Source organism: Chelonia mydas, chromosome 1, assembly GCF_015237465.2.
Source record: "Chelonia mydas isolate rCheMyd1 chromosome 1, rCheMyd1.pri.v2, whole genome shotgun sequence".
Taxonomy (NCBI): domain Eukaryota; kingdom Metazoa; phylum Chordata; order Testudines; family Cheloniidae; genus Chelonia; species Chelonia mydas.
This window is the reverse complement of record NC_057849.1, coordinates 10,421,688-10,440,422: the sequence shown is the minus strand read 5'-3', so window position 1 is coordinate 10,440,422 and position 18,735 is coordinate 10,421,688. Positions and strand designations below refer to the sequence as shown.

Sequence of the window (18,735 nt, the reverse complement as noted above, 5' to 3'; positions counted from 1 at the left end):
TCAGCCTGCAAATCCCTGCAACCTGCCAGGAGCTGCCTTTAGCTCCCCAGGTCTCTGCCTGCAGCACTGCTCTGTCCATTGTGCTTGCTGCCTTCAGCTTCCAAGGCAGCCAGTCGACCTCTCTCCTCAAGCTCCAGGGAGTGACTCCGCTCCCTAGGTGCTCTGCTCCCTAGTCCTTCTTATATGGGCAAGCCCAGCCCTGATTGGCTGCTCCTTTAAGCCCTTCTGTGATTGGCTGCTTCCTGCGCAGCCTCCCTAGGGCTCTATTAACCCCTTATGGGCCAGCGTGGGGCAGACACCCCATCACAAGAAATCTGAGCATCGGTGCTGCAGAGGATGTTGGTGGTGGTGCCACTGAAATTGTAGAGGTTGTTGGGTACCAATGTGGCTGTGCTATGCACAGGGTGACCGGTAGGTGGCACCATAGAATGCAGTGATACTAAGCTGCCTGGTGCAGTACATTTAAGCGGCTCTGTGGGTACCATGGATGAGGAAGGAAGCTTCCCTTTGCCATTCCTCTCAAAGCCCATCCAATTAGGGTCTTTGGGTTCTGCAGTATCAGTGATACCAGAGGATCCCACTGACTCGTAGGTGCTCAGCAGTACCATGGTCCATACTGAGAGTGTCAAATGAGCTAGTGATTGTTTCTTTTTAGCTGATTCCCTGGAAGGGGAGGTTGTTGCTCGCTTTTTAACCACCTTGTTTGACGACAGCAATTTCCTCTGTGAGGATGACAGGGAATGTCTGTTGGAAGCTGTTACTGGAGTTGGCAGAGACCAGTACCTGGGGGAGGGTCTGTGGTCCAGGGTCGGAAGCCACGAGCAGTGACTTTTCCATAAGGATATGTTTCAACTTGAGCTTCCTTGCTTTTCTGGCGCGAGACTTGAGATTGTGTCAATGGGAGCACTTCTGAGGTATGTGTATCTCACCCAGACAACAGATACATTGAGAGTGCCCGTAACTCCTGGCAAGAAAGGCATTTAAACCCCAGTGATCCGGGCATGCCCCATAAGTAGCGTTTTCCCAGGTGAAGGAAGTTAAAGCTACGCTACACTACAAGGGTGAACGGAATCTTAACTAATAATAATTTAAAAAAAAATTGAAAGAAGTGGGGAGAGAGGAGGATAGCTATAGCTAGCTAACGCTACTCTAAAACTATATTAACACAAACTCCAAGAGGTAAATGTGAAGCAAGCAAAGAGGTGCAGCCATGGCTCTGCCATATCCAAGCAGAGACTCTCTAAATGGATTTCTGGGTGCATTCATCTTTGCTACCACCAGGGGCTCGAACACACTCTGCCTGATTGCTCTCCACTTTGATAGCCTTCATAAACAGTGTACCCATATATAGCGATGCGAGGACTCACCGGCGTGGCACGTCCTGCTGGTAGTCTCAGGAATTAGCTCTTTCCAGCCTTCGGAGCGCCCTCTGCAGGCTGGTGTCTCGCCTGCCACTGGCCCCGTGTCCCTCCCGGACCCCAATGCCCTTTACCCTGGGGTTCTGCCCCAGCAGTAACCCACAATCTGGGTCTCCCCACCCGGGGAACCCCCAACCCTCTATCCCCACCTTGCCTCAGTGGCTACTGCCAGTCACCATCTAGCCCCCGCTCACTGGGGCAGACTGCAGTCTGTAATAGCCACTCATCATTGGCAAGAGGGGTTAGAGCAGCTGCCTCTGCCTATTCCCAGGCTACCCCTCTGTAGCTCAAGTACCTTTCCTGGCCTTTAGCAAGGCCTGCAGCTTGGGGGTTTTCCAGGCTGGAGCTCCCCAGCTCCTCTGGCCTTCCCCCAGCCCTGCTCCACTCTAAGTAACCTGCTCAGCTCCCAGGCAGCCAGGTCCTTCTCTCTCTACAGCTAGAGAGAGACTCTCCCAGCTCCTGGCTCACTGGCCTTTTATAGGGTCAGCTGTGGCCTGATTGGGGCATGGCCCCAGCTGTGGCTGCCTTCCCAATCGGTCTAGCCTTTTCTCGCAGCCCCAGCCCACTCCCAGGGCAGGCTTTAACCCTTTCAGGGCAGGAGCAGGGCGGCTACCCCGCTACACCATAACAGACATCTGTAAAGCAGCCACCTGGGCCTCAAACTAAAAGTTCATGGAGCATTACACAATTGAGCAAGACTCAATCTAGGATGCTCTGTTAGGACTCACTGTCTTATATAATATCTTCTACACTTTCCACAGTATGCATCCGATGAAGTGAGCTGTAGCTCATGAAAGCTTATGCTCAAATAAATTGGTTAGTCTCTAAGGTGCCACAAGTTCTCCTTTTCTTTTTGCGAATACAGATTAACACGACTGTTACTCTGAAACCTGTCTTATCACCATTTGCAGATCCAACTGTGAAGCCCCATCCTTCCAGTGAGCGGCATTTCTCTACAGTCACCTAAAGTGGAGAACCCACATGGACATTCCCTGAAGAAGAGAAGGTTACTCACTTTTGTGCAGTAACTGAAGTTCCTTGAGATGGGTGTCCCTGTGGGTCCTCCACTACCCACCCTCCTCCCTTCTACTTTGGAATTCAGATATACATTCTGTGATGGAGAAGGAACTGAGGGTGATTTGATCGCACAGCGTTATGTAGCTGCCACGAGGTGGCGTGAGATGGGGAGAGCGCATGTGCAACCCAAATGGGCACTGCTGCTGAAATTCTCCAATTGCAGGTGCAGGGATGCACATTCATCTGAAGTGGAGCACCCACAGAGACACCCATCTCAAAGAAACTCAGTTACTGCACACGATGAGTAACGCTCTCTTCTCCTCTTCTCTTTCCTCCATCCCTCGAAGCAATCCAGAAACAGACCTGGGCCACAGGGTTCAGGTGGTGCAGCCCATGCCTGAATCTGCAAACAGTCTGAAACAGTAGCATCACCCAGAATTTACCACCACATCTTCAAAGGACTTGAAACAGTCATTTTCTTCATTTACCTGAAGCTGTCTCAGAATTTCTAGACTGCTGAACTGGGGTGCCAATAGAAATGAGATACAGCTTGCAGCACAGTATACAAGGCCCTGCTTGCAGTACTGTGTATGCAAATTAATCATGGGCCAGGAGAGAGGAGAGTCATTTAGATGAAAAAGACAAAGTAAAATGTGCACAACACATATTACAGATTATGTGTAACAACCTAAAGAACCAGTGAAAGCTTGGTGATGTAGATAGGCCATAAAGTCTGCAGGTAAATTAGCTGTGTAGATAACTGCTTCATCCCTTGAAGTGAACATAGGGGAACTGTACTACTGGTTGAAAAGAAAATATTTAGCACTGTATATGGGTTCAGTCAACAGTACACTTAAGTAAGCAAAATTAGCATAAGTATTCAAGAATGAAAACCATGTTAAAAGACGTTACAAGGCCACCTACATTGACAGGCAATTTAGCTTCTTACTAGGGTGATCAAATGATTACAAAAAATAATCACAATCGCAAGATTAAAATAGTCATGATTAATGGTAGTTTTAATCACACTGTTAAACAATAACAGAATAGCAATTTAAATTTATTATAAATATTTTGGGTGTTTTTCTATATTTTCAAATATATTGATTTGAATTACAATACAAAATGCACAGTACTCACTTTATATTATTATTTTTATTACAAATATTTGCACTGTAAGAAAAAGTGCAATCTACAGTCAAAGCGTGAAGGGATATATAAATATTTAGCATATCTGGCACATAAATACCTTGCAAATTGGCTACAACAGTGCCATGCCAACGAACCCCCGTTCTCACTTTCAGGTGACATTGTAAATAAGAAGTGGACAGCATTATGTAAACATGTTTGTTTTAGCGATCGGCTTGAACAAGAAGTGGGACTGAATGGATTTCTAGGCTCTAACGTTTCACATTGTTTTGTTTTTGAGTACAGTTATGTGAAAAAAAATTCTACATTTGTAAGTTGCACTTTCACGATAAAGAGATTGCATTACAGTACTTGTCTGATGTGAATTGAAAAATACTATTTCTTTTATCTTTTTACAGTGCAAATATTTGTAATTAAAAATAATAATATAAAGTGAGCACTGTACACTTTGTATTCTGTGTTGTAATTGAAATCAATGTATTTGAAAATGTAGAAAAACATCCAAAAATATTTATAATAAAATCTATTGTTGTTTAAAAGTGTGTTTTAAAACTGCGATTAATCACAACTATTTTTAAACCAGTTAATTTGCTTTGCATTAATCGCTTGAGTTAATTGCAATTAGTTGACAGCCCTACTTTTTATTTAAGTTTTTCATCACCTGAACTAAACAGAGGGAAGGCTGTGCTGCTAGTTGGATAAAAACACAGTGTATCTGGATACTGTCAAAGGTATTGCAATATAGAGAAAATAAAAAGATAAGAGTAAAAGGTCATGTAAAAAGTCCAAGGACCTAGTCCTGTGTTTCTGCTTGAATGGACATGGCATTCTCCCTAATGGAGCTACTTGCTGGCCTGGGGCATAAAATTATACTGGAAATTTCACATCAGTGTAAGTACTCAAGAGTGAAAAATGCATTGCAAGATGCTATACACACACACACACAAACTTGTAGAAAAATTGTGTAGTGATCTATGAAATTTGAAAACAAGTATGTGAACATGCAATGCAATATCCCAAGGCACTCACACAACGGGCAGAATTAAGCTTGTGTATGCTACCGGCTGAGGCCTGGAGGCATCTGTATTTTTTATTGTCGTTTTATGTATTTATTTATTTATATCTCTTATATGCCCTGGACTGTGTGGTTATTTATATTTTAATTTTGTAATATTTTCCAAGGGAGAAGATTGATGAATAGTGAGACTTTTATTATAAATCTAATGAAAGAAAGAAAATGTCCTGACTTGCGTGCTTAGCTGTACAGCATGAAGATCTCTTAAGGGCTTTTTAAAAATGTTTTGGCATAATAATTCATATCACATGGGAAACTGGTAGACTTAGCAAATAATGTTTCCATATCAGTCAGTAGCACATAAAATCATAGTGCCTGAGAGAGGGTCTTTGTGAAAGTAAAACTGGAAATGTGACTTTTGCCTCTTCAAAAGGGAATATGACTGCTTAGAACTCTGAATGCCAGATTCTGAATGAGTGCAGGCAGGATAAATGTGGTTACATAAAGTTTACCAGTTAGATAGACTATGGTTTAATCATTTTACTGTTTTGTTTTTTTAGAAAAGCCTGAAGAAAAAAAGCAGTATTCGGTCTAAAAATTAGAAGGGAAGCAATTTGTTTAACAAAACACAGGATACTGGACATTTGAAAAATCAATTGTTTTCTTATCAGTTCAGCCACTGAAAGAGCATGAGAAACCCTGCTGAGATAGTGGTGTGTCAAAACTGCCAGTGACATGAGATTCATAAAGAATTTCCTTTTTTTTAAACTGTCAGTTTATTTTGTTCTTCTATTCCACTTTTTAATTTGAATAAACAGGTTTTATCCTTATTTATGCTTCTCTTTCTGTATTCACATAAGTGTCTCCTCAGAACTTCATAGAATCTCATCCTACTTCTAAGCTAGTCATGTCCTCTAGGATTTATCCCTAGAACTCTCTATCCCTAGGAAGCAGAAACTTAGCTGTTCTTCTTGGAGTGCATGCACATGTGCATTCCACTATAGGTGTGTACGCGCCTCATGCACAGTTGTCAGAGAACTCTTTCCCTCCTGGTACCCATCGGGATGGCTGGAGCAACCTCTGTTGCGACATGCCACTGCTTACTAGTGTGAGAGGTGGAACTGCCCCCAACCTCCCTCGGTTTCTTCTTACCATCAGTCATGCTTGATGAAGCAATCTCAAACTTGTGGTAAGTGATTTCCTCCCTCGTGTGTGTGCGCTTTAAGGCCCATTCAAAGAAAGAGTGGTGAGGCTCAAGTGTTGACTCAGGGAGGCAGCACTTCACCCTCCCTTGGACTCATCTCACGGGGAGAGTGTCACAAGTACATCAGCTAAGGGAGGAGTGGCCAACCTGAGCCGGAGCCAGAATTTACCAATGTACATTGCCAATGAGCCACTGTAATACGTCAGCAGCCCCCCGTCAGTCCTCCTCCCCCCAGCTCCCAGCACCTTCCACCCACCGGCAGCCCCCCTGATCAGCGCCTCCCCCTTCCTTCCCCGCATCTCCCGATCAGCTGTTTCGTGGCGTGCAGAAGGCTCTGGTGGGGAGGGGAGAGGAGCGGGAGCATGGCAGGCTCAGGAGAGGGGGCGGGAAGGGGTGGAGTGGGGGCAGGGCCTGTGGCAGAGCCAGGGGTTGAGCAGTGAGCACCCCCCGGCACATTGGAAAGTTGGCACCTGTAGCTCCAGCCCCGGAGTCGGGGCCTATACAAGGAGCCGCATATAAACTTCAGAAGAGCCACATGTGGCTCCGGAGCCCCAGGTTGGCCACCCTTGAGCTAAGGTATGGAACGGCCCACTGGAGATATCTGCAGCTCCTTGGTCTTTTTCGCTGGTGCTAAAGAAAAGGCATAGGCCCTCCTCAGGTTAGGTACCTTGCTTGGGTGTGTCAATACCAAAGCCAGGTAGGGGCAGAGACTCTAGAAGACATTCAGGTGAGAGTCTCTTGCTAGTGCACTCTTCAGCTAAGAAGGGATCCCCATCTCTAGAGCTTGTGCCAGGTCTGTCAAGGGCATCCCCTGAAAGATCTCTGCGGCACAGCCATCAGTCATTGCCACCCTCAACCACCCCAGAGGCATATTCAGCCAAAAGGGATCTGCTTAACCGCTTGGTACAAGTATCCCTAGCAGTGTAGGAAGGCTTACTGAGCTCCTATCTCATCGCATGAGGAACTTGTGGTACCATTGCTTCCCAAGCTTCTGTAAAGGGTAGTGCAATTGAATGACAAACCTCCCTGGCAGCACCATCCCCAAGTTCAGGCTACCTATCCATAGTCCCAACTGGTTCTGCCCCCCTGCTGTCATTTGTTCTGGTTTCTTCTTCTTCAGACTCAGAAATGTGTTTGTCTGTGTGCCATCCAAGACAGAGAGCATACACTCCATCAGAGACATGGAGACCATGGGTTATACAGGAATCTCAGCACAGACCTCCTTCTAAGGGGCAATGGCCTGGTCAAGGGTGGGTTCCAGGGACATATCAGTGGACATTCCAGACACAGTTTATCATCCTTCCTCCCACTAGGACCTCCATGCAACCATCTTGGTCTCTGGGGCATCAACACAGAGGGCATCATTCTTCAGGACTGAGATCGGTACTGAGCAGCCAGAAGTCACTCAGGCAGCTTCCCCACCACAAGTCCTGGAGCAGTCACCACCTCAGAATCCTGTTACATCCTTGTCCTTGTCACCAGACAAAGCGGTTGAGGACAGCAAGCAATTCACCACTGCCAGAGGACCACAGAGCTCATCAAGATCTATTGAGAAGTGTGGCCTGTGTTCTTGACATTCAGACAGAGGAGATGTGTGAGTGCTCTCACAAGTTGGTGGACATCTTAGTATCAGTGGTCACTCCCAGTGTGACTCTGGCATTTAATAAAGCCATTATGGAAGTAGTTAAAGTACTGTGGTGGACACCCTCCTCCTTGCCTCCTACAGTAAAGTGAGTTGAGAGGAGGTACTACGTCGCCTTTAAGGGACATGAGCATTTGTACTCTCACCCTTTCCTAGGTTCCTTGGTGGCATCAGCTGCTAATGAATAAGAAAGACAAAGACACTGAACATGAATGCTGAAAGGAATAGATTCAAAGAGACTGGACTTGTTTAGGTGCAAACTTTATTCCACAGGAAATCTGCAACTCAGGATTGCAAACCAACAGGCATTCCTGATTCACTAAGACTTCACTCTCTGGGAAAATGCTAAAAAATTTAAAGATGAGTTACCAGAGGACTGTAGGCAGGAGTTTGCAGTAATTGTGGAAGAGGCCAAGCTGATTGCCAGAACTGTTCTCCAGGACAGTTTAGAAGGCACAGACTTGGCTGCTTGAACATGATATCAGCTATTTCTTCTTCAAGTGCTTGCTCACGTCCATTCCACGTTACATATGTGTGTGCTGCATATACTGTCGCTGGAGATTTTTCCCTCAGTGGTATCTGTTGGGCTGGCTCTAGCACCCTCTGGAGCCACATGCTCATGCACAAGTATAGGGGTCCAGGCCACCCCTGTACCCTCTCAGTTTCTTCTTACGACCCATGAGGGTCACTGGAACAACTTCTCTTGTTTCCACAAGACATTCATCAGTGGTTCCGTTATTCTCAAATTTAGTTACCTTCGGTTTTTATTTTCTAGTAGGTGTGTTCATAGTGTATAAAGTAATAGTGTATACAGTTAGACCCCCCTCTTGTAGCTTAGAGGGGCTTCCTCCACCCCTGGGGCTTGGCATGGCCCAGTCTCCGGGCTTCAAACCCTGTGCCTCCTGTGGCAAAAACATGCTGGTGAGCGACCCACACTCCAACTGTCTGAAGTGACTGGGGGAAGCTCACATACAAAAGTGTTGCCAAGTCTGCCGTGAATTTTAGCCTTGTATAAAAAAGGACAGGGAGGCTAGGCTAAGGGCTATCCTGATGGAAGCCACCCTTAGACCAGTGTCAGAGCCAAGCCGGTCAGACTCATCACCAAGCACCTCAGCTTCAGTACGGAGTGCTCCTCCTGCAACTCAAGTTTCTCAGCACTGTTCCGCTTCTCCAGTACTTAGAAAGAAGCAGAAGAAACAACTATCTGAGAGGGGACGCTCCCTGGAATCAAGAAAGGACAAGCAAGGCGAGTGTAGTAGAGTATTACCTGCGTTGGGCCACTCCTCCTGTCCCACTTCACAAGTGGCACCATCGACTCTGCCCTGCTTGCTGGTGCCGTTGAGTCCTGGTGCCAGACCATCCACTGACACCAGGGCAACATCGTGGCACCAGTGGGATTGCGGTGCCATCCACCCCAGAGGCCTTAGCAGCAGCCAGGGACCTGTTGATTCTTCTGTTACCACCCACCCCAATAAGACAACTCCTGGCACTGGCAAGAGTGTCGAGTAGAAGGAAAAAGTGTGAATTGGGAGTGCTTTGTTCCACGTGAGCCTTGAGTGGGCCTGACTGTTATAAAAAGCCAGTCAGCTGCAAACCAGCTGAGCGGCGAACAGCAGAGAGGCTAAAAGAGGGGGTTTGCCTGGGAGTTCGCCCGGGGAGAGCCCACTGAGGCTTACATCTTGCCGGCTTCTCTGAGTAGTTACTACAACTCCTGAGGAAGCTCGTAGAAGGAAGGTAATATGGATGGGGAACATTCAGCTGTTGTGACCTGCACTGGATGTGCCATGCTTGTCTTTCTTCCACAGCCAGAAGTGACTTTGTGCAAGCTGGTCTCCATATTGGAAGAGAAGGTTCAAGGTCTGGAGAAACAAGTATCGACCCTGCGTTGCATAAGAGAAACTGAATATTTCCTGGACAGACATCAGGATATGCTTCTACGGACACAACATTCTGAAGATTCAGAGCAGGCTGCGCAGCGGGGACAGGAGGACGGTGAAGAAATTTGGCAGCATGTGACCTCCAGAAGAAGAAAGGGGAGCTTCCATGTACCAGCAGCGCAGATACAGGTAAGCAACTATTTTCATGTTCTCTCCACAGGTACTAATTCGGAGAGTGGACCAGATGATACATCTGAGGGAAGGGAACAGAAGGAGACTCAGCCGATTGGAAGGCATGAGATGCACTGTCCTAGGGATGGGGGTTCCACGACCACCGCTCCAAGAGGAGGAGGCGGGTGGTGGTGGTCGGGGACTCTCTCCTCAGGGGGACTGAGTCATCTATCTGCCGCCCTGACCGGGAAAACCAAGAAGTCTGCTGCTTGCCAGGAGCTAGGATTCACGATGTGACGGAGAGACTGCCAAGACTCATCAAGCCTTCGGATCACTACCCCTTCCTGCTTCTCCACGTGGGCACCAATGATACTGCCAAGAATGACCTCGAGTGGATCACTGCAGACTATGTGGCTCTGGGAAGAAGGATAAAGGAGTTAGAGGCGCAAGTGGTGTTCTCGTCCATCCTCCCCGTGGAAGGAAAAGGCCTGGGTAGAGACCGTTGAATCGTGGAAGTCAACAAATGGCTACGCAGGTGGTGTCAGAGAGAAGGCTTTGGATTCTTTGACCATGGGATGGTGTTCCAAGAAGGAGGAGTGCTAGGCAGGGACGGGCTCCTCCTAACGAAGAGAGGGAAGAGCAACTTCGCAAGTAGGTTGGCTAACCTAGTGAGGAGGGCTTTAAACTAGGTTCACCAGGAGAAGGAGACCAAAGCCCTGAGGTAAGTGGGGATGTGGGATACCGGGAGGAAGCACGAGCAGGAGAGTGCGAAAGGGGAGGGCTCCTGCCTCATACTAAGAAAGCAGGACAAACAGCAAGTTATCTCAAGTGCCTGTGCACAAATACAAGAAGCCTGGGAAACAAGCAGGGAGAACTGGAAGTCCTGGCACAGTCAAGGAATTATGATGTGATTGGAATAACAGAGACTTGATGGCATAACTCACATGACTGGAGTACTGTCATGGATGGATATAAACTGTTCAGAAAGGACAGGCAGGGCAGAAAAGGTGGGGGATTTGCATTGTATGTAAGAGAGCAGTATGACTGCTCAGAGCTCCGGTATGAAACTGCAGAAAAACCTGAGTGTCTCTGGATTAAGTTTAGAAGCATGAGCAACAAGGGTGATGTCATGGTGGGAGTCTGCTATAGATCACCGGACCAGGGGGTGAGGTGGACGAGGATTTCTTCTGGCAACTAACGGAAGTTACTAGATCGCAGGCCCTGGTTCTCATGGGAGACTTCAATCACCCCGGTATCTGCTGGGAGAGCAATACAGCAGTGCACAGACAATCCAGGAAGTTTTTGGAAAGTGTACAGGACAATTTCCTGGTGCAAGTTCTGGAGGAACCAAGTAGGGGCAGCGCTCTTCTTGACCTGCTGCTCACAAACCGGGAAGAATTAGTAGGGGAAGCAAAAGTGGTTGGGAACCTGGGAGGCAGTGGCCATGAGATGGTTGAGTTCAGGATCCTGACACAGGGAAGAAAGGAGAGCAGCAGAGTACGGACCCTGGACTTCAGAAAAGCAGACTGACTCTCTCAGGGAACTGATGGGAAGGATCCCCTGGGAGAATAACATGAGGGGGAGAGCTGGCTGTATTTTAAAGAATCCTTATTGAGGTTACAGGGACAAACCATCCCGATGTGTAGAAAGAATAGTAAATATGGCAGGCGACCACCTTGGCTTAACAGTGAAATCCTTGCTGATCTTAAACACAAAAAAGAAGCTTACAAGAAGTGGAAGATTGGACAAATGACCTGGGAATAGTATAAAAATATTGCTCGGGCATGCAGGAGTGAAATCAGGAAGGCCAAATCACACCTGGAGTTGCAGCTATCAAGAGATGTTCAGAGTAACAAGAAGGGTTTCTTCAGGTATGTTAGCAACAAGAAGAAAGTCAAGGAAAGTGTGGGCCCCTTACTGAATGAGGGAGGCAACGTAGTGACAGAGGATGTGGAAAAAGCTAATGTACTCAATGCTTTTTTTGCCTCTGTCTTCACGAACAAGGTCAGCTCCCAGACTACTGCACTGGGCAGCACAGCATGGGGAGGAGGTGACCAGCCCTCTGTGGAGACAGAAGTGGTTCGGGACTATTTAGAAAAGCTGGATGAGCACAAGTCCATGGGGTCAGATGTGCTGCATCCAAGAGTGCTAAAGGAGTTGGTGGATGTGATTGCAAAGTCATTGGCCATTATCTTTGAAAACTCATGGCAATCGGGGGAGGTCCCGGATGACTGGAAAAAGGCTAATGTAGTGCCCATCTTTAAAAAAGGGAAGAAGGAGGATCCTGGGAACTACAGGCCAGTCAGCCTCACCTCAGTCCCTGGAAAAATCAGGGAGCAAGTCCTCAAGGAATCAATGCTGAAGCACTTAGAGGAGAGGAAAGTGATCAGGAACAGTCAGCATGGATTCACCAAGGGCAAGTCATGTCTGACTAATCTAATTGCCTTCTATGATGAGATAGCTGGCTCTGTGGATGAGGGGAAAGCAGTGGACGTGTTGTTCCTTGACTTTAGCAAAGCTTTTGATATGGTCTCCCACAGTATTCTTGCCAGTAAGTTAAAGAAGTATGGGCTGAATGAATGGACTATAAGGTGGATAGAAAGCTGGCTAGATTGTCTGGCTCAAAGGGTAGTGATCAATGGCTCCATGTCTAGTTCGCAGCCGGTATCAAGCGGAGTGTCCCAAGGGTCGGTCCTGGGGCCGGTTTTGTTCAATATCTTCATTAATGATCTGGAGGATGGTGTGGATTGCACCCTCAGCAAGTTTGCAGATGACCCTAAAGTGGGAGGAGAGGTTGATACACTGGAGGGTAGGGATAGGATACAGAGGGCCCTTGGCAAATTGGAGGATTGGGCCAAAAGAAATCTGATGAGGTTCAACAAGGACAAGTGCAGAGTCCTGCACTTAGGACGGAAGGATCCCATGCACTGCTACAGACTAGGGACTGAGTGGCTAGGCAGGAGTTCTGCAGAAAAGGACCGAGGGGTTACAGTGGATGAGAAGCTGGATATGAGTCAACAGTGTGCCTTTGTTGCTAAGAAGGCCAATGGCATTTTGGGATGTATAAGTAGGGGCATTGCCAGCAGATTGAGGGACGTGATCGTTCCCCTCTATTCGACATTGGTGAGGCCTCATCTGGAGTACTGTGTCCAGTTTTGGGCCCCACACTACAAGAAGGATGTGAAAAAATTGGAAAACGTCCAGCGGAGGGCAACAAAAATGATTAGGGGACTGGAACACATGACTTCTGAGGAGAGGCTGAGGGAACTGGGATTGTTTGCTAAAGTCTCCTGCACAAGAGAAGAATGAGGGGGGATTTGATAGCTGCTTTCAACTACCTGAAAGGGGATTCCAAAGAGGATGGATCTAGACTGTTCTCAGTGGTAGCAGATGACAGAACGAGGAGTAAGGGTCTCAAGTTGCAGTGGGGGAAGTTTAGGTTGGATATTAGGAAAAACTTTTTCACTAGGAGGGTGGTGAAGCACTGGAATGCGTTACCTAGGGAGGTGATGGAATCTCCTTCCTTAGAAGTTTTTAAGGTCAGGCTTGACGAAGCCCTGGCTGGGATGATTTAGTTGTGGATTGGTCCTGCTTTGAGCAGGGGGTTGGACTAGATGACCTCCTGAGGTCCCTTCCAACCCTGATATTCTATGATTCTAAGGAGCTTGTTTACCCCAAGCTCATATCCAGCACCGTGTTTTCTGGTACCAACTAGAGGGAAACCAGCCCTACTGACATCAGTGAAGATTTCCCCACTCTGGCACCATTTCCTAGACCCTTGGCACTGGGCGGTGGAAGTGCGGGATACCGCCTTCCCATGGCCTCCTCAAGTGGACTTGTCCTCAGAGTTGGAGGTTAAGACCTTCACCCAATCATGGAGCCATCACCAGTACGTCACTTACATTCCACCAGATCTTGGCACGTGTGTCCCTCCCCCTCCACCCCTGGCACCTGGCCCAGAGGAAAGTGGCCGATGCAGGTCCAATCACCGTTTTGGAATCTGTGGGTTTTTCTCCCAGTACTGGGACCGCCTTCCAGCCATTCATACTTAGTGGTGTCTGAGAGAAGGGCTCCTCTATTGCATCTGTGGCACCCGACCCAGACTCTGGTACCGAGCCCAGTACCAACACTCAGGACTTAGGCCTGCAGGATATGGTCGGTGGAAAAGAAGAGGAGGAAGGCTCCCCCGACCCAGTGCAGACCTCCTCCTTCTCTTCCCCAGATGAAGCCGTCTTGGGACTGAGCAGCTTGGTGCCACAGGATGATTTTAGAGCTCACCAGGAACTATTGAAAATGGTGACTTCCAACCTGGGTCTAGAGGTGGAGGTTCTTAAAGAGTCCTCCCACAGTCTGACATTTTGGCCATGGTGGCCCCATCAAAGGTGGCCCTCAGTGAGGCCATTATGGGTCCCATCCTCTCTGACTCGCATGTCAAAAAGAGCAGAGAAAAAGTACTATCTTCCTACCAAGGTATACAAATACCTATATTCCGACTCCCCCACCCCAGGTCCCTTGTGGTCACAGCAGCCAATGAGACAGACTTATGGGACCCTCTGTTTAAGCCGCTGGCATTGTGCCCTCTGTTGTATCTTTCCTGGAAGGTCGCTTTCCTGGTAGCGATTATCTTGGCCAGGAGGGTCTCATAAATCAGGGCCCTTACACCTGAACCCCTTTATGTGGTGTTCTTTAAGGACAAGGTTCAACTGTGCCCCCATCCAGCATTCCTCCCAAAGGTGATCTTGCAGTTTCATAGTAATGAGTGTATTTTCCTGCCAATTTTCTTCCCAAAGCTGCTCAAGAGTACAGAGAAGCAACGTCTACACACTGGATGTCTGGCTTTTTACATTGAGAGAGCCAAGCTGTTCTATAAATCCATGCAGCTCTTTGTGGCAATAGCAGACAGGATCAAAAGCCTACCAATTTTGGCCCAAAGAATTTCATTCTGAATCACTTCCTGCATTCGTACGTGCTATGAGAAAGCAAGCGCCCTGTCTCCTGCCACCTTGATTGCCCATTTGACGAGAGCTCAGGCCTCATCGGCGGTGTTTCTGGCCCCAGTTCCGATACAGGATATCTGCAGGGCAGTGACCTGGTCATCAGTACATACTTTCTCCTCCCACTACATCATCACTCAGCAGACTAGGGATGACACCAAGTTTGGTAGAGCACTGTTTCAATCCTTTACCCACCCTTCTGCCCCTCTGTCGGAGTTAGCCAGCAAGCAGGAACTGAGAGTGTGTGGGGCCAGCTGGGCCTCTTATACCAGTGCATGAGCATGTGGCAGTAGAGGGTGCTAGAGCTGGCCCAACAGATACCACTGAGGGGGAAATCTTCGGTGACAGTGCATGCAGCATGTGCACACCTAATGTGGAATGGACATGAGCAACACATCTTGAAGAACAACAGTTAAGGAAAGGTTAGTCACTTTTATTTTCTGTGAGGAGATGTTTGTGGTTGCAGTCATCTGGGCTCCCCCAGAGGTCCAACAGACTATCCAGTACCTCCATTTCAAAAGTCTCTCTTTGTTTTTGGATAAGATGGACGATAGGCTCCATAGCCTGAAAGATTCCAGGGCAACATTAAAATCACTTGGAATCTATACTCTGGCAACAAAAAGGAAACAGTTCCCTCCACAACAGTCATACAGACACCAGGGATTTACTCCCTGTTCTCAGGATCCAACAAGGAGAAAGGATAGGAGACAACCATCAGTATGTTCATCCTTTCCAGCTACCTCATATAAACAGGCATTTTGATGGGTTGGTCCAGGGCAGTGGACCAGTTACTTTAGTTCCATCTGTTTCCCACCTCTTGTTTACAAATTGCTTATCTGCTTCCTAAGTGTTTGGGCCCATGTAACATCAGATCTGTGGGTCTCAAGCATGATCGAACTGGGATATGTCCTCTAGTTCATTTCTATCCCTCCTTCCAATCCCTTGTCTCTCTTCAGGGACCCCTCTCACCAGATTGTCCTTCAGCAGGCGATCCAGTCACTCCTTCAGGCATGGGCCATAAAGGAAGTGCAATTGTGCTTCAGGGGAAAGTTATCTACTCCCGCTACTTTCTTATTCTCAAAGCAAAAGGAGATTACAGGCCTATTTTAGATCTAAGAGAGTTGACCAAATTCCTGAGGAAAATAAAATTCCTCATAGTTACCTTAGTTTTTCTGAGACTGGTATGAATATATTTTCCACAGAATCCACCCTTTAACTGTTCAATACTGCTCCAGAATATAACCAAGCTGAAAGAAAATTTTAAAAAACTTTTAAAAAATTAACAAAATGTCCTCCAAAATTTGAAAAACAGCTTAAAACAATAACTCCCAGAAGTGAGAACTACTTTAATTCTTCAACTGGTTGTTAACACTGAAACCTAATAATTACTGTTCTAAGGCTTTTCTACAACTAAAAATTGAAATTTCTTGACTTTGAGGTGATTAATGGCACAACTTTAATCTTCTCTTCCTGAATTTTTTTGATGGAGCAAATATAAATTGTTATATGGAAAACAGTGTAATATGTAGGTTTAACAAATAATGCTGCCAAATCAGTCAGTAAAATATAAAGTGACAAAGAGAAGCTCTGTATAAAAGTAAAACTGGAGAGATGACATACTTCTTCTGTTAAACTCTACCTCTATGGAAAAGTGGAATCAGTTTTTTGAATGGAGTATAACTGAGCACTAAATACCAAATCCTGACTGTGAACAAGATAAATGTGGGAACATAAAAAGACAATATATGCTTTACTTGTATTACCTTTCTACAAGACACTGTGTGAGAAAAGCAGTATTCACTCTGAGAAGTAAACATAAAATATAGGAAAGTTGAAAAAGTACTGTTTGTCTTGTAACGCCTGTGTGCTTGAAGTGGCACTCTGGCCCCCTCTAGTGGTGGTTAGGCCCCTGAGAGATTGATGAGCCTACTGCAGCCTTGGCTAAGAGATATGTGTCTTTTACCTCATGCATTAGCAGCTCAGGCATTTAGCTCCAGAGGGTCCCTGGTTTGATCACTGCTGCCGATTCCCCTTCATGGGTCAGTGTTACAAGTGCCAACTCCATGGGATTCATGGAGAGATTGTTTTCTTGAAACTCTGTCAACATCAATGAAAAGTAGAGTCATGAGTTGGCAGAATGTGGCTTGCAGATGGGGGATTCATAGATGGGAGGTTTGGGGGTGGAACAAGAAGGAGCAGAACACAGCCTGCTGATGAAAGGCTTGAGGGGGCGATGCACTGAGGGTGGTTTGGGAGGTGGAGCAGGGCCCATGGGGACAGGGGGTGACTTAGGGAGGCATGTTCGCTTTGCCTGAGACAGATCATACCTGCAGGGGCTAAGGGAATCTGGGCTGTGCCCCAGAGAGGAGAGCCACAAAGAGAGGGCTGGAGAGGCAGCCAAATGCCAGGTTAAGAATGGGGGGAACCCCCAGCCCTGCCCCATGTAACCAGGACAAGCCAGAAACCTCTTGCCAGTCCCCTACCAGCTGAGAGACACCAATAGAGCTGCTGCCAAAACTATCTAACTGGAGAGGAAGCACCCAGCATTGCTTCTGCTTTCTGTTCTGGACCTGGGAGTGTCCTCTTGCCCGAGCAGGGTGAGCACAGAAGCTAGTAACAGGGGCAGGCTCAGCAGAGTGCCGAGGAATTGCTCAGCTAGGCAAGCCGGCTTCCCACTCCTTGCTGGGGGATTTTGATCAGTTAACATTTCAGTGGCCATAGGCTCAAAGATCTGTTGACAGATGTTTTTTCTTGCATCACCCTCACCTAGGGAGTGGCACCTGACCTGATCACTAATGGCTTTTACTAAGCAGAAGATCAAAATTTTTCTCCATAAAAGCAGTTGTATCCTTTTCCCTTCCAGCTTCCCCACCCCATTAGATCTGGCTTTTCACCCCCTCCCTGCCACCAAGGAATCGAAGCTGAGCCCCAGTTACGGGCTAAGCCCCAGTTATGGGCTAAGGATTTATTCTGCCACCAGGCGCTCTAGTCAAACCCCTCTTCTCGTTCATAGCCTCTCAGCCCAGGAAGTTCCAAGGACATGCCCACGTGAGACGTAATGGCAGCGCCTTGACATAGTAAGAAGAGCGTGGGACTGATTTTATTAACACTGTTGAGCTGCCTATGCAGACTGGCAACTTCTTTCTCTGAATATCACTGTAATCGGCCGTGAAAGTTGCTAGATGTGTTCCTGCTCACTTTGACACTTATTTCCTCGCTCGGGAAACCAAAACGTCACTAAGCCTGGTGACAAAATTGCTGAGTTGGCAGCACGGCATGGTGGGGTGGAGGACGGAGAGAGGAACGAGGCTGAGGGGGATTCATGTGGGAGCCAGTCAGGGTGGGAGCCACCAAGGTATCTTTGGGGGAGTGAGGCAAATGGGACGTGGCAAAGGGCAGGTTCAGGCGCGGGGTGGGAGGGTCTTGGGGCTAGGAGGGGGCGGGGATAGGATTGGGTGGCAGGTGGGGTTGGGCCTGAGGCAGGGAGGGGACCAGGGTGGCACTGAGGGAGTTGGAGGGGAGGAGGCAGTTGAAGCAGAGCTGGCACTAGGGCTGGAGGGGTGGGGGTGGGGCTGGCACAGATGCAGTAGGAGTGCAATGGCGGGGGGCTGGGTCTGAGGCAATAGGAGCGGAGGGGGTGGGGGCTGGGCCTAAGGCAGTGGGAGGGGAAAGAAGGGGGTGGGGCTGGCACTGAGGCAACAGGAGTAAAGGGGGAGGGGCTGGCACTGAGGCAATAGGAGCAGAAGGGGTGGGGGCTGGGCCTGAGGCAGTGGGAGGGGAGAGGAGGGGATGGGGCTGGCCCTGAGGCAACAGGAGTAAAGGGGGCGGGGGCTGGCCCTGAGGCAGTTGGGGCGGGGCTGGCACTGAGGCAATAGGAGCAGAGGGGGCGGGAGCTGGGCCTGAGGCAGTGGGAGGGCAGAGGAGGGGGCGGGGCTGGCACTGAGGCAGTTGGAGCGGGGGCGGGGCTGGCACTGAGGCAATAGAAGCAGAGGGGGAGGGGGAGGGGGCGGGGGCGGGGCCTGAGGCAGTGGGAGGGGAGGGGGCGGGGCTGGTACTGAGGCAGTTGGAGCAGGGGCGGGGCTGGCACTGAGGCAATAGGAGCAGAGGGGGAGGGGGCTGGGCCTGAGGCAGTGGGAGGGGAGAGGAGGGGGCGGGGCTGGCACTAGGGCAGTTGAGCAGAGGGGGTGGGAGACGCTGTCTCTGTTCTTGCAGCACGTGGTTGGCCGGTGTGTGTGAGGAGCCGCAGGG

At 48.3% G+C, this 18,735-nt stretch overlaps 1 protein-coding gene across 1 annotated transcript in view; it reads left to right on the top strand.

Moving 5' to 3' along the window:
- Positions 1 to 5,423, top strand: part of LOC114021339 (disintegrin and metalloproteinase domain-containing protein 20) — a 183,772-nt gene extending 178,349 nt beyond the window's left edge. Inside the window, exon 21 of the mRNA XM_043527312.1 lies at positions 5,160 to 5,423. Within this exon, the coding sequence (XP_043383247.1) occupies positions 5,160 to 5,201 (42 nt within the window). The 3' untranslated portion in view covers positions 5,202 to 5,423. The remainder of the gene's footprint in view (positions 1 to 5,159) is intronic.
- Positions 5,424 to 18,735: the final 13,312 nt, after the last annotated feature.